The sequence below is a fragment of the Alligator mississippiensis genome, chromosome 10 (assembly GCF_030867095.1).
Source record: "Alligator mississippiensis isolate rAllMis1 chromosome 10, rAllMis1, whole genome shotgun sequence".
NCBI classification, from domain to species: domain Eukaryota; kingdom Metazoa; phylum Chordata; order Crocodylia; family Alligatoridae; genus Alligator; species Alligator mississippiensis.
The window spans coordinates 74,332,032-74,350,517 of record NC_081833.1 but is presented as its reverse complement, the minus strand read 5'-3'; the positions used below and the strand labels follow the sequence as shown (position 1 = coordinate 74,350,517).

At 51.0% G+C, this 18,486-nt stretch overlaps 1 protein-coding gene across 2 annotated transcripts in view; it reads left to right on the top strand.

Moving 5' to 3' along the window:
• The window catches only part of KLHDC4 (kelch domain containing 4), a 31,669-nt gene that overhangs the window by 9,206 nt on the left and 3,977 nt on the right, over positions 1-18,486 (top strand). For both annotated transcript variants that reach the window (XM_019491178.2, XM_014607883.3), the window contains exons 5-8: positions 637-773; positions 8,541-8,633; positions 9,580-9,739; positions 17,175-17,244. In XM_019491178.2, coding sequence (XP_019346723.2) covers positions 637-773; positions 8,541-8,633; positions 9,580-9,739; positions 17,175-17,244 — 460 coding nt within the window. The remainder of the gene's footprint in view (positions 1-636; positions 774-8,540; positions 8,634-9,579; positions 9,740-17,174; positions 17,245-18,486) is intronic.

Sequence of the window (18,486 nt, the reverse complement as noted above, 5' to 3'; positions counted from 1 at the left end):
TTAAGTTAAGGGGTCCTGATGGCGAGGAGGGTTGGGAGCTGACCGTCACCCACTAGTACAGGAAGCAGAAGGGGCAGTTATGCCTTGCTTTTAAGTTCCCTCTCAACTTAAATTAGCTTGCCTGTCCTTTTTCTGTGCTCTCTTATGAAATGCCCCCTGCTTTGTGCCACTCGGGGCTACCTGGGCACCAGCGGGGTGCGTGTTACTTGGACTAAGGGATGGGAGACTGGCTGTGACCCTCCAGTCTATGGGCATTATAGGGAGCTTCCCCTCTTGCTGGCGGGAGAGACTTTAAACGCTTCTTTTCCTTTGAAGGACAAATCCCAAGGGTTTTCCTTTGATCCGTGGTGCTGGATTCGAAGCCAACAGAAGGAGGGGGCCCGGGGGCAGGTGCTCCATTGCTACAGAGCAGAGTGCACTAGAAAAGTGCTGGGAGACAATAAGCAACTTTACACTCTGGTTTTCCCTTTCTTCGAGCCCCAGAGAGCTGCTGTTGCCAAGCAATGCAGCAGCGGTCGCTGCCACTTGTCTGCTGTGTCGTATTTCAGTGGCAGCTGTGTGCATGGCTCTCCAAATCCCCGAGTCCTTGGCTTTTCAAAGGGTTTGTTACCATGTCCTTTCTCTCTCTCCTGGCAGGCGGCAGTGGTGCCCCAGGCTGGCGGGCAGCTCTGGGTGTTCGGAGGAGAGTTTGCTTCTCCCGACGGGGAGCAGTTTTACCATTACAAGGATCTCTGGGTCCTGCATTTGGTCACCAAAACTTGGGAGCAAATCAAGTAAGTGAGATGTTCTGCGGCGACCCGTGTTGACTTCAGCCTGTTGGGGCCCAGCGCGGTCCCTGGTGTGGCTGCCTGATTTCCCAGCTTGCTGCCTGTCTTTCTTTGGGGCTCTGCTGATTATTTCTCCTGGTGCGCATGCTACAAAAGGTGGCTATGCCTTGAGTCCCCTGGGGCCTGGCTCCAGAAATAAGGAGAAAATAAGGGCTGCTGTCTCAGGCAGCGAGACCAAAGCCCTTTGTTAGCAAAAAAAGGTCTGCAGCACCCTCCAGCCTATGCTTTGCCATGGTCTGTCAGCACCAGCACTGTCCCCTCTGGTTTAGTCTCCTCTCCGTCTGCAAAGAGAAGCCTCCCTCCACTTTAATGGACCTCTCTTCTGTTTTTCCATCTGTCCAGGCCCCTGGAGGGATTTTGCCTCTGTTTTGAGCTCACTTGTAGTAGAGGCATTCGCCATGGAGGCACGGTACTGTCCTAGGAGGATCATGCTGCCTTGCATAGTCACGTGACTGTGCTGTAAGCAACTTTGGGGGTCCCCTCTCTGCTTCTTATTTGAAAGACCAGCTTAAACATCAAAGCTCTTGGATGTAGGCAGCTTAGGCTGCCTTCGACCCAGCAGCGTGACAGCAGAAATCTTTTGCACAGTAGTACCTCCCTGCCCTTTGGGTGCCGGTCCCTGCATCCACGAGAGGATGACTTTGTGGGTGAAACACTGGCTGAAGACGCAGGAGATCTGTGTCCGGCTCCTGACTGCCACAGATGCCTTTTCTAACCCAGGGCAAGTCACCTGGGAATTGGTTAGCAAGGATTATGACATGAATTTCATCCCTTACTCATCTCTTTTTTCACGTCCCAGTTCGTGTCCTGTCAAGAGGTGTTTTAAGCTTGAGCTAGCTTTGCCCCTCAGGTACGTGGGTTGAAGTTGGAGTGCTCCTAACCCCAAGAGAGCAACGGGGGGATACAGCAGCTTGAGCTGCAGCAGTTCCTCATCTGCCTATATGCTCTGGTGCCGTCTACTTGAGTCCTAGGGGGCAGCTAGGCTAGACGACCTTGAGGGTACAAACCCCATCAAGCTGTTGCAATGGAGACAAGCCTTAACTCTGCATCTTGGCGTCCCATCTGTCAGCTGGAGGGGTATTAAGGCTGCCCTGCAAGATGAGGTAGGAGGCTTTACTCTGTATGTTAGTGTCGTGCTCAGAAGCCTCCAGGTATTGTCAAGCAGAAAAGATGCTTTATGACTGACCTCAGTTGACCTACCTGTAAATGGCTGTGTGGTCACTTGGGCTGGGGTGTCAGAAGCAGCCAGATGTGATGCCAGCCCTTGCGTGTCATCGGCTGCAGGACCCAGCCCGCCTTAGCCATGCTAGCTCAACAGGATTGACTTTGGACCATCTATTTTTTTACTTAAAAACCCAGGTGTGCAAGGTGCAGTAGGCATATGGTGGTGGCCAGTTCTGATGCAAAGGGGCAGGTAAAGGGACGCCTCCTGGCCTGAGGTTCAGGCTTTTGACTGTCTGAATCCCTGTCCTTTCCAGTAGCCCAGGAGAGTTATCTAGCCCAGACCGATAGCACAGCAAGGCAGCACCAAGATGCCAATGTGATCTGAATTAATCCCGGACCTCAAAGGGTTGATCTGATAATGCAAAGGGGAAGTGTGATTCGCTTTGGTGAGCTCAGTTGGTGTGGTGGGACTTGGTGCTGAGCGAACCCATCCAGAACGATGGTTCTTTGGAAGGTGAAAGCTCTGAACCGGCTTCTTCAGGGGGTGGTTGTGGTTCCCCACAAGCTGATCTATCCATATTGGTTTGCAGAGTCTGTGTACGTCCATCTCTGCATGGGGGAGTGGGGATTTTCCTCTTGCAAACGAATGCTGTGTTGCAGTCCTGTTCCACGAGAAGAAATAGGTGGTTGCAGCCCTGAGTTCCTACAGCCAGCCCTGTCTTTGCTGACCCTGGCTGGACAACACCCTGGGCAGCTGGCGGGACCCCCCGAGAGTCCCTGACCCTCATGGAGGCGATCCCAGGCATGTGCTTCTGCATCCGCTGAGACAAAATCGCTTTGGATGCTTATCTTGCTGGGATCCTTGGACCCCAGCTGACTTCCTGCCCCTTGGGGCAGGGGGCTGGACCCGCTGGTCTTGCGAGGTCCCTTCCAGCTCTAATGTCTATGACATCTATGAAAGTCATTATGTGTTTCATTAGAAGAACATGCCTGCCAGGTGTTGAATGCCCATGATCTGCACTAACCTGCCTTTTCCAGGATTAGACTTCTGTCTGTAGGTACTCGACCATTTTGACTCAGTACGGAGGTGGTTGGTGGACTATATTAGATGTCCATATGCTTTCTACAGTGGAAAGAGATCTGGACTTTAGGCTTCTAGTGGGTAGATACAACCAGCAAATAGGGTAGGATGGGATATTTAGTATCATTCATGCAGTTTGGCTGATGTGGGCAGGAGTTGGGGTATGTAGTACTTTGCCCGGTGGCACAGGACTGATATATCAACTCTGAGGTTATCTTTGGGCAGGAACAGGCTCTCGGGACCCCTTTCAACTGGGAGGGCATGACAACCTGCTCTGTGGCTGGCTCTCGCTGCTGGTGTATTATCCAGGTGACGTATTGGCGCAAGTCACTGGGTTGCATGGGCATTTTGCTGCCATGCAAATGGCATGCATTTAAAACTAGACACGTAAACATTTCATGGGCGAGCCAGCGCTGTTCCTGTTGCGTTTCACATTCCCGCTGGGAGCCTGGGACCCTGCAGCTTGCAATGCGCTCTCTCTTCGGTCCCCCCCACACTCCCTCTCAGCCTGGTCGGCATTTCATGAAAGCCCATGTGCTCTGGTCCTGCTGTTACAATAAAAAAACAAAGTGCATCTCCGCCTCCTCCTTGGGAAGAGAGCCAATATCTGCGTTAATAAGAGATTGCGCGGAGGAGGCTGGGAGGAGACCGTCTTTGTTTTAATGCTAACCTGACTGAGTGTGAAAATCAAGTTTCTGCTGCCTCTGTGCTTTTTCCTGTGGCATCTTGATTACAGTCTGCAGGGGAAGGGGGAGAGAAAGGACAAAGCAGATCCGATCTGCAGTGTTCGATTTTTTTTCTTTCTTTCTTTCCTGCCAGGGTGTTGAACATGTGGCACTTCGTTTCCCTGGTTTTATCTGCTTTCTAGGGCACCGGTTGTGTGTGTGCATGCATAACTTACTGGTGCATTTCCATTGACATCTATGGAAATGCTCATGTGAGTCAAGGTACACAGTCACAGAAGAGCAGGGCTGAGAAGGACCTGGAGTCGCATCTGAGCCCCGTCGAATCCATCCCCGGCAAGTGCTCGTCTAAGCTGCTCCAGCGCTGCGCTCCACAGCCTCTTCAGGTCGTCTATCCCAATGCTAACTCTCCCTCAGGGTTAGACCGTGCTTCCTAATATCTAGGCTTGGCAGAATTAGATTTGTATTTAATAATTTCGACGGATAATATCCACGTTTATTTTTAAGCATTTATTTTGATTTTTAGCGATTTTTAAATCTTCAGCATTGCCTGGAATTAGAGATGTGGGGGGCAGACAATTTATTAATGACAGCCATGGTATTCACCGCAGTATTTCTCTATAGATTTTCTTTTGCAACCCATTATTGAAATGAGACAAAAATACCTATTATTATAGTGCAGTTTAACCGCCCGCTGTGACAAATGTAGCTACATTAGGACTGCCACCCGCTGCGTGGCAGAGCTGCCGTCAGTCCCCGTTCTGCTCGCCGATAGCTCCTCCATCCCCTTTGTCACTTCTTCCTTTGTTCCCAGTCCCTTGGGGTTTCTGGGAGTTGCCGTCCAAACTACAGTCAGCGCCGTCATGTAGGACTGCTCCCCCAGTCATCACACGCTCCATCAGCCTTCATTTCTATACATTTTACATCTTTTCTATTCTATCATTTCTATATATTTATTTCTATAAATAAATATACATCCCCCTTTCTATAAATTTTGATTATTAACAATGGAAATGCATTTTTGCGGGTCTGTGCGTGCGAGGCGAAATCACCGTTTACCGATAAAACTCGATTCCTGCCAAATATCCCCAGTAAATTTCCCTTGTTCCAGATTCAGATCCCTCCTTCTTGCGTTGTCCCCTGTGGATACGGAGAATAGTTTTAGCAGCAACTTGATGTATTTGAAGATTTATGCGTCACGTTTCCTAGATGTCAACTCATTTTTGTGGCCGTTGCCTGGACTCGATCCGCATCTTGAAGCGTGGTGTCCAGAACTGGCCGCGGTACGCCAGGTGAGGCTTCACCAGTGCTGAGGACGGTGGAAAAAATCGCTTCTCACGACTTCATAAAATCATCGGCTTGCTTATGCACGTGCTTAAGTGGTTGTCAGATCGGGACCTATGTTTTTAAGTAGGGTGGCCATAAATATTTTGGGGAAATGAAGGCAGGGGTGGAGCGGGTGCCGGGGCAGTGTATGGTAGTGGGTAGAGGCAGATCAGCTGTTGGGAGCACGGTGGTTTTCTCACTGAGGGTTGGGCCAGGCTGGGCACCGCGCGGGCTCTGCCAGTCCTGGACTTTTGCTTAAATTTTAAGAACCGGGATGCTGAGACAGCCTAGAAAACCCAGGACTGTCCCAGCGAATCCAGGACATCTGGTCACCCTACTATTAAACCGGCGGGGATTATCCAAAGCATGGATACAAAGGCAAAATCGATTCCTTTTGCTAGAGATCATACATTTTGGAGCCATTGCCTGAGTAAGTTTGTTTTCAGAGTAACTGGAGTCAGAAATATGAATGAGCGCGGTGTTTTGAAGCCGCTGGGCACGCTGCAGACACGTTGGAGTCAGGTTGCACTATCTGCCCTTCTGTTATGAGGCTTCAGCTGGCAGGTGTAGCAGCAGCTTTACCCAGGCCCTGTATTGCTGTGAATAAATGCGTGGAGATGAAAAATTGTAGCAGGCAAACCATCCCCTGCAGCAGCAGATCACACCATATGGGAGGCAAGAATTAGAGTGTGCCTTCTGCCAGGACAGCACTGCTGATTTGGTTATGTGGGACTCAGTAGTGATATTGGGGGAAGGCTGTTCCTAGTGAGAGCAGCTTTTTCCACCCATGCTGTTGGCTGCGCTTAAAACAGAAAGGAAAGAAGGCTGGGAGGAGAGGAAGGATTCTCTCTTGCTATTTGTGCATGCAAGAGCCCAGCGCAGCGAGCCCTTATCTCTTCCAAGGTCCTAAGGAAGCTGAATCGCTCTCGTCGGTCTGAGATGTAAATGGCTAAGCTATGCAGTCCCTCTGTTTGCATCTCTTTGCTTCCCTGTGGGCAGACAGCTCCCATTCACACCCCCAAAACCCGACGGTCAACCCCGATCCCTGGGATCTTGCTTGAGAGCATAGCAGATCCCTTTGCTATGTGTTTTTCTATCTAATCGATGGTCTCCCTTGACCCCTTTTGCTGCAGCATCTGAGCTCTAACAAGCATCACAACAGTTTTCCTAGGAGCTCTGTGATTAGAGGTGCTGTTACATATTTCGAGATGGCATTATGGATGCAAGTGCTTCGCACTGTTCGCAGAGCAAGTCGCTGTGGCTTTAGGGTGCGTTTTGGTGTCATGCTTTCTGATTGAAGGAGGCTCCCTTCACCATTTTAAACCTCTTTGCTTCCTCCAGCACCGCTTTGGTGGAGCAGGAGGCGCTCGGATGCTCGGTACAGAAGCATTGCGGGAAGTTGCTGCTTTCTGTCCTGCTCGCTCCCCGAGGCCTCGTCCCTGGAAGATGCTCAACCCTGAGGGAGCTGAGACCCCAAAGGGCACCTTGCGGGGCCATGCTGTCCATCTCTAGTAACCACGTTTCAGCCCCGTTTCCAGCTCGTATTGCTGCTTTTCGGGAGTGGGGGAGAAGAACTGCATCCAAACCAACTTTCGACTCGACTGGGCTCTGATCAGAATCCAACTTCAGTTCCCAAATTGGACAGTATTTTCTTGGAGAAGATTGAGTCGATTGTGTGTTTGCACAAGTGTGTTTATTAGCAGACGGCATCAAAATCCAGGAATAAGCGGTTTATATGTGATGGTTGGCTTCAGCGGAAAGATTGAGTGTAGAAGCAGAGAATATCTCCGGGACCAGCATTGCCTTCAAGGCAAATGAGGCGTGACGCTTTATTTTAGTTCATTGTAAACACTGTCCTTATCCCTATCCTTTAATAATAACAACAGAAAGGCACCATACTCCAAGGCAACACGGTGGAAATTTTTATTAGCCAGAAAAAATTCATGATTTCACAGCACGATCAAATTAATCCTGCCTATCTCGAAAAGTGCTATTATGGAGGCTGGTTTGTGGGGTTTTTTTTAATAAACATATGCCTAGAAAAGTATGCTTCCTGCTGGAATAAAAGTGCCTGAGATCCGTCTTAAGTCATTTCTTGCCAATCGCTGCCGCACGCGTGTGTGCGTGTGTGTGCTTTTATTAAGACTGGAGTGAAGTTATCATTTTCCTGGGACCTGGGGGCTCATTTATTCTACCCATGGAAATCTACCCCGGTTTTCTTATGGCTATATAATGCCAATTAAAGTGAAGCAGTGCTTCTTTCTTTTTTTTACTTGGTATTGCTTTAACTATTGGTAAGTAAGTGGGTTACACTTTTTAATTCATCCAGGGCCTTATCTTGCAAAGTGTGCGTGTGTGTGCACGCAGGCATTAATTTTACCTGCTTGGGGAGTCCTGTTGAGTTCAGGATGTGCCTGTTTATAGCGCAGGGGTAGTATTAGCGCTCAAGGTGTTTGCATTCACCCAGGAAGGAAAAGCCCAAGTGGGGGAAATAACTGAGGCTTTCCTGTGACTTAGTGCTTAGAGCAAAGCTGGGTCAGGACCTGGATTTGCCAGTGTTTGGGAGCATTGGTTTTAGCCAATCTCCTCCATGGCTCTTGCACGCAGATACCTTTCTGTGGGCGACCGTGGAGGGATGTCTATCGTTAGCGCTGTTCAGAAAATGTTGCTTTCCGCTGGCTGGCTTTGGCGGCAGCTTTTTTGGGATTGACAGATGGGGATTCGTGGCTCATTCCTGGAAATGGAAGCTGCAAATTAACTGAAAGGTCATGAAGGCTTGGAAAGAATAGAACAGCTATTGCTATATCCACCTGCTTATTTCATGTCTAATATCCCAGGAACGCTTTGCACGGCTACGGTGCCTTTAATTGGAGGAATTCAAAGCAATTTGCAAACACTAATTAAGGAGCCCATCTATTTTTGCGAGTTGAGCATTATACCTTTTAGGACAGGTGGGTAAACAGAAGCAACGAGGATGAGTGACTTGCCCGAGACCTCAGCGAGGAGGCGGCTTTGGATCCAGGAGCTGAATTTGGGAGTTCCTGGCTCCCAGGGCTGTGCTCTGGATATTAGGCTACCCCGTCTTTGCTCTTTTTCTCTGCCGTGGGTGGGAGCTATTCATTAAACTCTCTTGGAAAATTAGCTGTCATGAGTCATAGCCGAGAAGGCTTCAAGATCTCAGGCAGCCTAGAAACTAGATGACTTACCCTTAGAAATGAAACCATTGCTGCGAAGTACCTATTATGCAAACGCCGAACGGTGCAAGAGGAACGCACATGGTGTTTTGCAAGAAAAATGCCATTTGCAGGGGGGTGGCAGAGCTCCCTGCGATCTCCCTGCCCTTAAAAGAGAAGCGGGACACGTCCAGCTGCCTGAGCAGGCAGCGCCTTTAGTAAAAATGAACTCTGAAACCGCGGTGCAAGGAAGCCTTGCTGATCAGTGTGATGGTTTGCTTTGCAGGGCAGCTGGCGGCCCCTCGGGGAGGAGCGGACATCGAATGGTTGCCTGCAAGAGGCAATTAATCGTCTTCGGAGGCTTCCACGAGAGCGCCAGGTTGGTTGCGACAAGATTCGTAGATCATAAGGCTGTAAAGGGCCACTGGGGTTCGTTGTGACACAGCCCATAGAAACACACCTAATAACTCCTGCATCCAGCCTCGTGCCTGGTGGGTAAGCTGGGCCCTGTCTTTAAGAAAGACACGTGGTCTGGAGGTAAAGGTCCGCAGGGATGAGGAGAGCGAGTGGCATTCCTCAGGAATGCCTCCGCTTCCAGACCCCTGATCTCGTTAAGCCGTGCCTGCTTGTTTAACGAGCCCTCTGTCCAACATCTCCTCCCCAAGTAGGAGATTACAGGCCACGGTCGGGTATGCCACTGCTGCAGTCACTGCTGGGACTGCAGTATAGTAGAAACATCATAGCTCACTTGTGCGCTGCTGTATTAGCAAGGGCCAAGGCAGCTTGGAGCGCGGCACAGGCTGCAGATGTTGAGATGCCGAGTCTGTACGCGCGTGGTTCATCAACGCCGAGCGCTGTTCTGTCGCATCTTCACTGAGCTACCTGGTGTGGGGACAGGAGCTTCACTCCCTGGAGGATACAAATGGACCCCAGTCACCTCGGATCCTTCCTGTATCAATTAGATAAATTAACGAGTAAGCACTTTAGTCTTTGTGTGGGACACCTTCTGTTGCCCCTTGCTTTCAGGTGATAAGCTGGTGGGACAGCTTTCTGTCTGGAGTTGGCGCGACTGGTTTTGTAGCCAGGGCTGATGCAGAGCAGAGAATCGGGGGAAGTTTTGGTTGCCTGTTGCAGCACGGCTGTGTCTGGTGCAGACCGTGGCTCTGCCATTGCAACCTTATGCTGTAGCAAAAGATCCACCTTTGATGGGCAGAACAAGCAACCTCTTCCAAACTTCCCTGTGGTCTTCTTTAGGTGACGTTTTATCCTGTGCTAACCGGTAGTCTCCTGTAACAGCTCTGTGTGTGCTCCTTTGCCCTGACTAGAGACTACATCTACTACAACGATGTGTATGCTTTCAACCTGGACACGTTCACGTGGAGCAAGCTGTCTCCTTCCGGCATCGGCCCTGCCCCGAGGTCTGGCTGCCAAATGTCTGCCACTCCAGAAGGCAATGTAATCATCTACGGTGGCTACTCCAAACAGGTGAGAGATGACAGGCACCGAACTAGGGCCACGTCTTTTTTTGTTTGCTTGGTTCCTAAACAGAATCGTTGCCCTGCAAGAAGAAGGAAAGTGATGAGAAAAAAAAAATCAAAAGCAGCAAATTCAGTTATTCCAAGTACCGCTGGGGCCTGAGGCTGTTTTTGGGCTGCTTCTCGGTTTTTGGGCTGCTTCTCGGTTATGTAGTTCTGTACATTTGGTTTCTGGTGAGGAGGACTGAGTGGTTATGGCCCCGGTTTTGCATTTCTGGGAGACTTATGCTCAGTCCCTTGCTCTGAGAGGTGGTTTCAGTGCCCAGCTCTGCTACAGATTAACAGTATGTCCTTGGTTAAGTTGTGTAACCTGTGCCTCTGCTCCTCCTCTGTAAAATGGGGAGAATATCTCTGGCCTGAATTGCAGGGGTGCTGTGTGGGAGAGGAGAGGAATCAATTCAAGTTTGATAGGTGCTTGAATATAACAGAAATAGGGCCAGAGAAGTATCTCAGATATGAAAATAAGAGCGGAGACAAAGTTTCGGAGCATAAGTCGGCCACTAACAGCCTTGAGTTGTGAAGAAGCTACGTCAGCCCCACGGGCAGGTTATCCTGTAACAGCGGCACGTAGGGTTTTGTCCACTTCTGAAGCAGCTGGGCCAGCCCAGGAGGTGAAGTACCGGCGCAAAGGGATTATGTCTAGGTCGAGAGGGTAGCTCCTTTGTTTCTTCCCTGAAATGAATGACGGGCTTTTCCAAAGCCGGTTTCCCAGGTGCGGGAATGCGGAGCTGGGGACTCTCGCGTTTCCATTTCACGGTGTCCAAGAGAAATGCTAAATGGGGTTGCCCAAGGAGTGAATGACCCACATGAGGAGCTGCGGGTCCTGTTAGCCGGGGCTTGAAGATCACTGCTCCCTTTGCTCACGAGGCAAAGCTTCTGGTGAAGCCGTCACGGCGAGTGTTGGACACCTGACCGGAGCACGGTAAATGGTCTTTTCCTGCCTCGGCAATGTCACGCCTACAGGAGTTTGCCATGCCAGAACTGGGCATATCTCAGTCTGATAGATGCCCCGGTGACTAGCACGGTGGCAGGACACAGGGTGGAGTGGAGCAGGATGTTCCCACTTGGCCCCGTGGCTGCTAAGGACATATCTGGAGGCTAATGTGAAGCTCCCCCATCCCCATGCTCCAGATGTGCATGCCTTGCAGTCTGGAAACAAAGCATTGCTGCTGCACTAGTGCAGCCCATAGCCCGTGCCAGGGAGCATGCCTGAGAGAGGCACTGAACATGCACCCGGCCCCTAACGCAGCTGCTTCGTGTCCAGGAGATGCGTATGCAGAGCGGGAGTGCGTGGCTAGAGCCTGCTTCCTGGTGGCACTTGGGAGCAGCGCAAAGGCTGCATAGACAGGAGTAATGCATAGCCTCTGGCAGTAAGGTAGCAGCTGCCAGGATGCAGGGCTTTTCTCGGAGCACAGAAGGGGTTAAGGGAACAGAGCTGCTCAGCAAACCCGATGCACCAAAGGGGGCCTTTGATGCACTCCAGGCTTCCTTTGCACTGCTGCTCGCTTTGCTAATCAAAGTAATTTATACCAGGTAGCCCTTTAGACCATATGTCCTCATTGCCCAAGTGTGCCTGTCTCCGTGCTGGGAGGGAGGAAGTGAATAGTCCATTGGCAGCGCTGAGCAAAAGGCTTGTGCCAATGCTTCCAGTGTTTATAATGCAGACAGGAGCAGCAGGGTCTGGGTTTTACATCTCAGCAGAAAGGCATCGCTTCCAGCCGCGCAGCACCGGGGGAGGTGGATGCACTGTTCCTTCCGATCTGTACAAATGAGCAAAGAAGAGGGAGGTGCGGGGAGCACGGGGGGGAGCAGATATTCCGTCTATATATTTAGAAACATTTGTGCCTCCTCACAGCCCGCGCTCGGCACTGCAGCTTCTCGCCTGCACGTTTGTTTAAACAGCAACAGCAATGGGGAGGATTTTCCACCTGAACGGGCTGTGTCCTGCCCCTTGCTCTCCACCCTCCTTGCACCCGAGGTCAGAGAGCCGCACAGCCTGCCTGCCAGATGTGGATCCCCTGTTCCCGAAGGCAGCTGGGGTTGTGCGGTATGCTGCAGCCTCTGGACGGGAAAGGCTGTGAGCGTCAGGACTGGGGGGTTTTTTTTGCATTTAACACCTTCTGCTGTACCAAGCTGAGCTACATTGCGTTGCTTTGGAGCCGCTTTTCTTGCTGTCACTTGGAAAATTTGGAGTGACGGGGAAACGGTGGCTGAAATGCAGCCCCTGCTGCAGTGCCTGGGCAGTCGGCTTTCCATGCACGGCTCTGAACCGGAGGTAGAAGAGGAACTGATGCATTGCTCTTGATTAAAACTCTGTCCCCAGCTGTTTTGTACGGCCGGCGTGAGGTGTCTGGCTGCTCCGTTCAGGGTTTCCATCACACACCGTGGCCTGTTCATGAATGCCGTACATACACTTTCTATATATGAATGCAGATGGGAGCAGGGACCAGGGAATGATTGATTTGCTGACGCATTCCCACTCTGCACTGAGGTGGTACCGGAGGCTTTCAGCAGCCCAAGCAGGTTTCATGCTGGGTGGGCAGTTCTAAAATCGTATTGCATCCTACCTGCAAACTGTGACATGAGCTGGACAGTCGATTTGTGCAGCCTCCAGCTGCCAAGGTGACGATATTGGGTGTTGTCACAGTCACTTCATTCAATGAGATTCGTCGTTTCGTGGGCCCATGGGGTACCGTTGCATCCCCGTTTCCATGAGCGTGTGCTTAGAGCTTTGCAAGCAGCTGATCGTGGAGCTGAGTCTTGAGCTTGAAGGTAATCAGCTGTGTATTGTGCAGCGCAGGCCCCTGGGGACACTGGGGCAGGGTCTGGAAAAATAAAGCAGCTCAAGTTTGATGGAGAACCAGCAGCTGGTCAGAGCCGGAAAAATGAAGAGAAAGACTGTCCCTGCCTCGACTGCAGACAAGCACAGCTGTACAGGCTGCTAGGAGGAAAGCTGGAGAGAACAAGGTCATGCAGCCTGCATAAAACACGTCCAGGGACAGATGCACAAGAACCTCTCAAAATCTTTCCTTTAAATAGATGTGGGGCCAAGATCAGAGCTGTTTTAGGGCTTCATTCGCCTGGGCCCCGTTCCCACGGGGAGGTCACAGCGGTTGCAGCAGGTTCGGCGCTAGATGCAGGCCGTGCTGCCATGCAGCATATTGCACGTTGCTCCTTAACCGTCACAATAACGAGGCACCTCCTTAAATCGCAGTTCCGCGATTTTCGAGATCGCCGTGAAAAATGGCGTTGGTCGTGATGTCCCGGGGAATCGGCCCCAAAAGAAGAAAAAAATAAAAATCTTGCTGGACTCTAAAGATTTAGATTTAAATTGAATACTTAATACAGTCATTTATAAGAGATTTCTGTAGAATCTGCTATTTAATTATGTGGTTTTTGCCTCTCGGCCAGTCGGCAGCAAGGGATGGGGCCGCCGGGGCAGGGCCACCACAAAATGCCCGTGAAATCGGCTTTGTGCGCCTTGCACGGGCCGTGAAAAGCCCTTTGTGCCACTGGTTTAAGTAGGTCCCTAGTGATACCCGAGGAAAGGGCGGAGAGAAGGCGACCTGCAGGCAACATGTGAAGTTTAAATGAATGCTGACGATTCTGGGAGCTCGTTATCGATGCGAGCAAAAGCCCTGGGCTGCAGGCCCCCAGTGTTTAAAAACTCAGGTCAGGTTTTGCCAGCATCCCTATGGCCAAGCGAACGCTATCGAGCGTTGTGTCTTGCATGTTCATACATCCTGAAAATAGTAGGGGCTGCTTGTGCGGCTGCTGCGATCCTCCTGCCCTGAGAAGTAGCTCAGTGGGATCTTAATCGGCCGTGTCTGCTTCGACACAAAAATCCCATCAGATGCCTTGGATTTGCTCTTCTCCCGCTGCTCTTCGTTTTGAGATGCTCCCTTTCTTTTACGGTAGAGAGAGACCTGCAGCCGCTGCATCCTTGCACCGAGAGCTTGCGATTGCTAAGCAACCCGAGCGCCGGGGGCCTGGCGCGAGCGCCAAGTGCAGCTGGGAGACGTCAGGAAGCTGATGCTGCTCCACCTTGCTTGCGAGCCGGGCCCCGTGGGCACGAACCGAATGCACCCGGAGCGGAGGGCCGTGCATTTGAAGTGATGGCTTTCCGAGGCTCCGGTTTTGAAAGCAGGTTCAGCTGGACCCTGGCTCGTGGATGTGCTTGCAAGGGGCTGGACATCCTGAGGTCCCTTCCAACCCTAGTTTCCTATGAATTGGAGAAGAGAGCAGTTCTTGCCTACTCTGGAGTCTGCATTTTCAACGGCGTCTCTGATTTTGCCCCTGTTGTCAGAGGCGGTGCGTTCCTGCAGGTTAAGCAGAAACCTTGGAGGCTAATCCCCACCTTAAATGCTGACAAGTCGCTTACCCTTCTTGTGCCTCAGTTTCCCCATGAGTTTCAAAGGAGTGGCAGTAAGGATTGCTTGCCCTAGACCAGTGTTTAAGGGAGGGCTCAGCCGATGCTTTTTACAAGGCAGCTGGAGCGTGCAGTGTAGGTACTTATTGGTTTGTGCAAAGACAAGAATGCAGCTATTCAGAAATGTTTTGTGCTTGGGAAAGGAGGTGGACCTCTGTATTATGTAACAGCCCAGGAAGAAAATAGAGTGAGGTTAGATGCCCTTTTCAGTAAGTGAACCAGCATGTTATGGCCAAGGTGTGCAGTATTATCAAGCAGCACGGGAACAGGATGGTTCTCTCTAGTAACGGTGGGCTTTTGTGTGTGTGTTTTCCTTTTTTTCCATCCCCGCATAGCATCTGTGCATCTTGTGTGCACGTGAAGGTTGCATCCCTTTGGAAACAGATCATTGGAGCTCCCACTCCTCCTCATCAGTGGTTTCAATCCACGAAGCATTAGCCTGTTTTGTACACAGTGTGTTTACTACAGGGAGTCACATGGCTTTCGGATGGAAAATAATGCGGTTAATCCTGATGGCCCCCCCAATACCGGAGCAGGCGGCGCGCCGAGTCCTGCCACGACACGCACGCGCCGTTCGGTTGCCTCGGACAGCTGTGCTGCGAGCAGATCTACGCCCCTCATCCTTATGTGCCCCCTACACATGCACTCTTCTGCTCCTTTTTCTCTTGCACTCTTGCTGTCTCTCTCATGTTCTCTATATGTAAAAATAAAAGAACAAAGTAGCCCAAAATTAATTTGGATTATAGAGATTCAACTTGGATTATAGAGAAAACAGACTCTCGATGCAATGCTGAGCATCACATCCCTGGGTTAGCTTAACTGGGATTTGCGAGAGAGCATCTTTTTTGCATCCCTTTCGCCAGGAAGTGTTTAAAGAGCCTCCGGCTCCCTGGGCGCCTCTACACGAGCAGCGAGGCTGCTCCAATACGCTGTAATTACAGTGCATCGGTGCAGCCTTGACTAATTAATCGAATCTGCCAGAGCACAGTAATTACCGCGCTCCAGCAGACTCCAGTGACTTGTGTATCAGTGTGTCCACACTTAAAAATGATTCAACTAAAGCTCGTTCAATGAGCTCTAGTTAAAGGCCCCCACTGCCAGTTGATGCTGATACACAAGACCCTCTGGGTGCTTTAATTAAAGCGGCTCTAATTAAAGTGCCCCCGCCCTGGAGCACATGTATAAACACCTCCTGAGACCTGCACTACTGACCTACTGTAAAAACAGGTATAAAGTCAGAAACGGTATTGCTTGGGTTTCTTTCCAGTGGTAGCATAAGGAGCAGCTATTCTTTTCTTTTTCTCAGAAGATGCTGGACATTCACGTGTATTTTCTGCAATCAGGATCCTGGTGCTTTTACCTCGGGTAGCTCAGGTCCTGAAGATGGAGCATGGTGATGGGGCTGTTTGCTGGGCTGTGGAGGGTCCTGTAGCCAGCAGGGTTCATCCCAGGGAAGGAAACGCTTCAAGATGAAGAACAACACGATGTGGCGCGTCGTGTAAGCAGCGGTGTGCGTGCAAAGGATGAAATATCTGTCTGTGGGAGCCGGCTTGGTATTGTGCAGCAATTCAGGTAGGGGCCTGAGGAGAGAGCTCAGCTGAAAGTGCCACCTCCCTCTCCTCTCCCGCTTTTACTTTGCTGGTAGGTCATCCCTAGGTCCTCCAGTGCTACAGCCTGCCATATACCGAATGCATCGGTATTGTAGTTGTGTCGCTGCAGGGGAGGCGTTTCGCTGGGTGTCTGTGCATAGCATAATCCGGAGCAGAGCTGGCTCCTGTTGGGGATAGTCTCGGACATGAGCCCAACCTGCCACGCTGGCCTTGAGTGCTCCTGAACTTTGGATGGGATGATCCCAGCGGGAGCTTGCTTCGCACTGGAGCCTGTTTGCAAGAGGTCTGTGCTATGCACAGTGTGCTGAATACCAGGGCTCCTGCTGGGAGCGGGGCTGAGTGCATGCAGGATGGCAGCAGAGGGAAGGAGGGGTGGATAATGACATTATTAGGGGACCTCCTACGGCTTTGCTGCTGCCTTCAGACAATGTGTGTTGCCAGGAGCACTGGAGTACAGGAACTCACCGGGAAAGACAACGGGGGTGGCGGAGAAGAGCGGCATTTAAAACCATGCATTTCATTACATCCGCTGAAGCTTGATCCTGCTCCCATATAGTCCAGGGGGGTTTTGTCATCGTGTTCAGCAGGACCTGGCCCCCTCCCGGTCTTATTCTGTCCGGAAAACACAGAAATACCAAAAAAGTGTGGAAAAGGCTATTGAGGAAAGCTCGATGCTCCAGGCTCCTCTTGGTTTTGAGCACCTGGGGCACCAGGCATCCCCCAGGTGCAGCGTGGAAAAGGCTGATCGTGCTCGGTGAGAGAGCTCAAGGCCCCCGTGGCAATAGGGGGGCTGCATATGAATGGGGCCGGGGAGGGGAGAGTGGAAGTCGGATGCTTTGAGCTACACAAGAATAATTCCCTGAGCTTGTGGTGACTTGAATCCCAAAGTTTAGGGTGTCCACTAGTGAATTCAATGCATCTTTTACCCATTTTCACAGATGAGGAAACTAGGGCACGAAAAGTAAGTGATTTTTTTTTTCCCCCAGGATCCCTCAGTTTTATCTGTGGCAGAGCAGGGAGTAGAGCTCAGGTCCCCCAGCTCCACTCTCCTTCCTGCTCGACATGCCACAGTTATCACTAGCACTTGCAGATGCCTTCCTTCGAGGTGTCTCGGCCTCACCTGGCAGCTCTGCCCTCGGGGACGGAGGAAACGGACTCACTGCGGGAGGTAGTTGGGGGTTGGGGGTCACACATACCAGTCCTGTTTGGCCCCGTCACAGCTGTGCAAAGTGGCTGTGAAGCACCGCTGACTTGGCTAAGCTTAAGGCCATGGAAAGTAAGGTCCCAGTACTCTGGCTCATCACAACACCTTTCCCGTTGCGTGCTCACCCTTCTCTTCTCCACAGAGAGTGAAGAAAGATGTTGACAAGGGCACCCTGCACACGGACATGTTCCTGCTGAAGGCAGAAGGATCAGGCAAGTGCAAGCAGAGCTGGTTGGGATACCTGTGGGATGCACCAGTGCTTTCTCTCTCCCTGAATCCACCAATGCACACCGGTGAATCAGCCTCCCTGCCAAGCAGACCGGTTGGACCCCTTCCCCAGGACAAGAGGGTTCAAATGGGTCTTTCCCAGCAGCAGGTAGAGCAGCTGTAATTCCAGTTCCAGTTTCCGACAAGTTGCTTGGTAGCAAGAGCATCCAAGAAGACCAAGATGAAAATGGACTGGGTTTGATTCCCCAGCCCTGGGTAGTTCCTCGCAATATATTTGTACAGCGCTTTTGTTCTGCCTGGCTTTAAATGTCCCGAGAAATGGGAGATGTACCACTTGCTTCCCTTGAGATTCATGCCACTCTGCTCTCAGGGAGGGAGGAGACACTAACGTTTTTGCCAGTTTCTCTAAACCTCGAAAGGTTCGGCTTCAGTGCTTTAGGTTAAATATATTTGTACGCGCTCCAGAGCTTAGCTCTAGTGGCCTCTCTCATTTCATAGTGTAGCCGAGCAGATATTTTGGTTCCCCTCGACTAGTTAGAAGATGCAAGCAGCCTGGAGGCAGTGTACAGGTAGATAGGTGTTGTGTAGGGTAGCCAGGATTTCAGAATTGCACGTGTGACCACACACACCAAAATTGCTTGTGCAAATAGCATGGTTGGAAGTGCAGTATTAGGTGGAGGACACCAGTTAGATGGTGGATATGCACATGCACAGCCCTGAAAACATAGCCTGAACTTGTGTTGGTGCGGGAGCTTTGTATTCTTCACTATAAAATTGGCAAGCTGTAAAGGAAACCGGCAATTGGGCTCGGTAAGATGCTGCTAGAAGACCCTCCCGATCATCTTTAGAGAAGGAAAAATCCCAGTTGTCTCGTATTGCATGAGCAATGCTTGTGGTACTGTGGGCCCATGAATAAGGACCTCTAGTCTTTCCAGGCAGCTGTTGTGCCCTGAACAAGTCTCTAAACTCCTCTGTTCCCTAAATGCACACCGGTCCCTTCTGGGATGTCCATCTCCCACCCCTGATCCACAATAGCATGCCTCGAAGATGGCTTTGCTGGTATTGCAAAATGAGCGTTTGTGACTTCTTCTGTTTGAACACACAATCACTTCCTCAGGGTAAAGACTAGAAAGTGAACACATGGCTTAGCTGGGCGATTAAACCGGAGAATGCAAACTGCCCTGCTTCACATTATTTAACGGCGTTGCAGGCAGCATGCTGTGAAA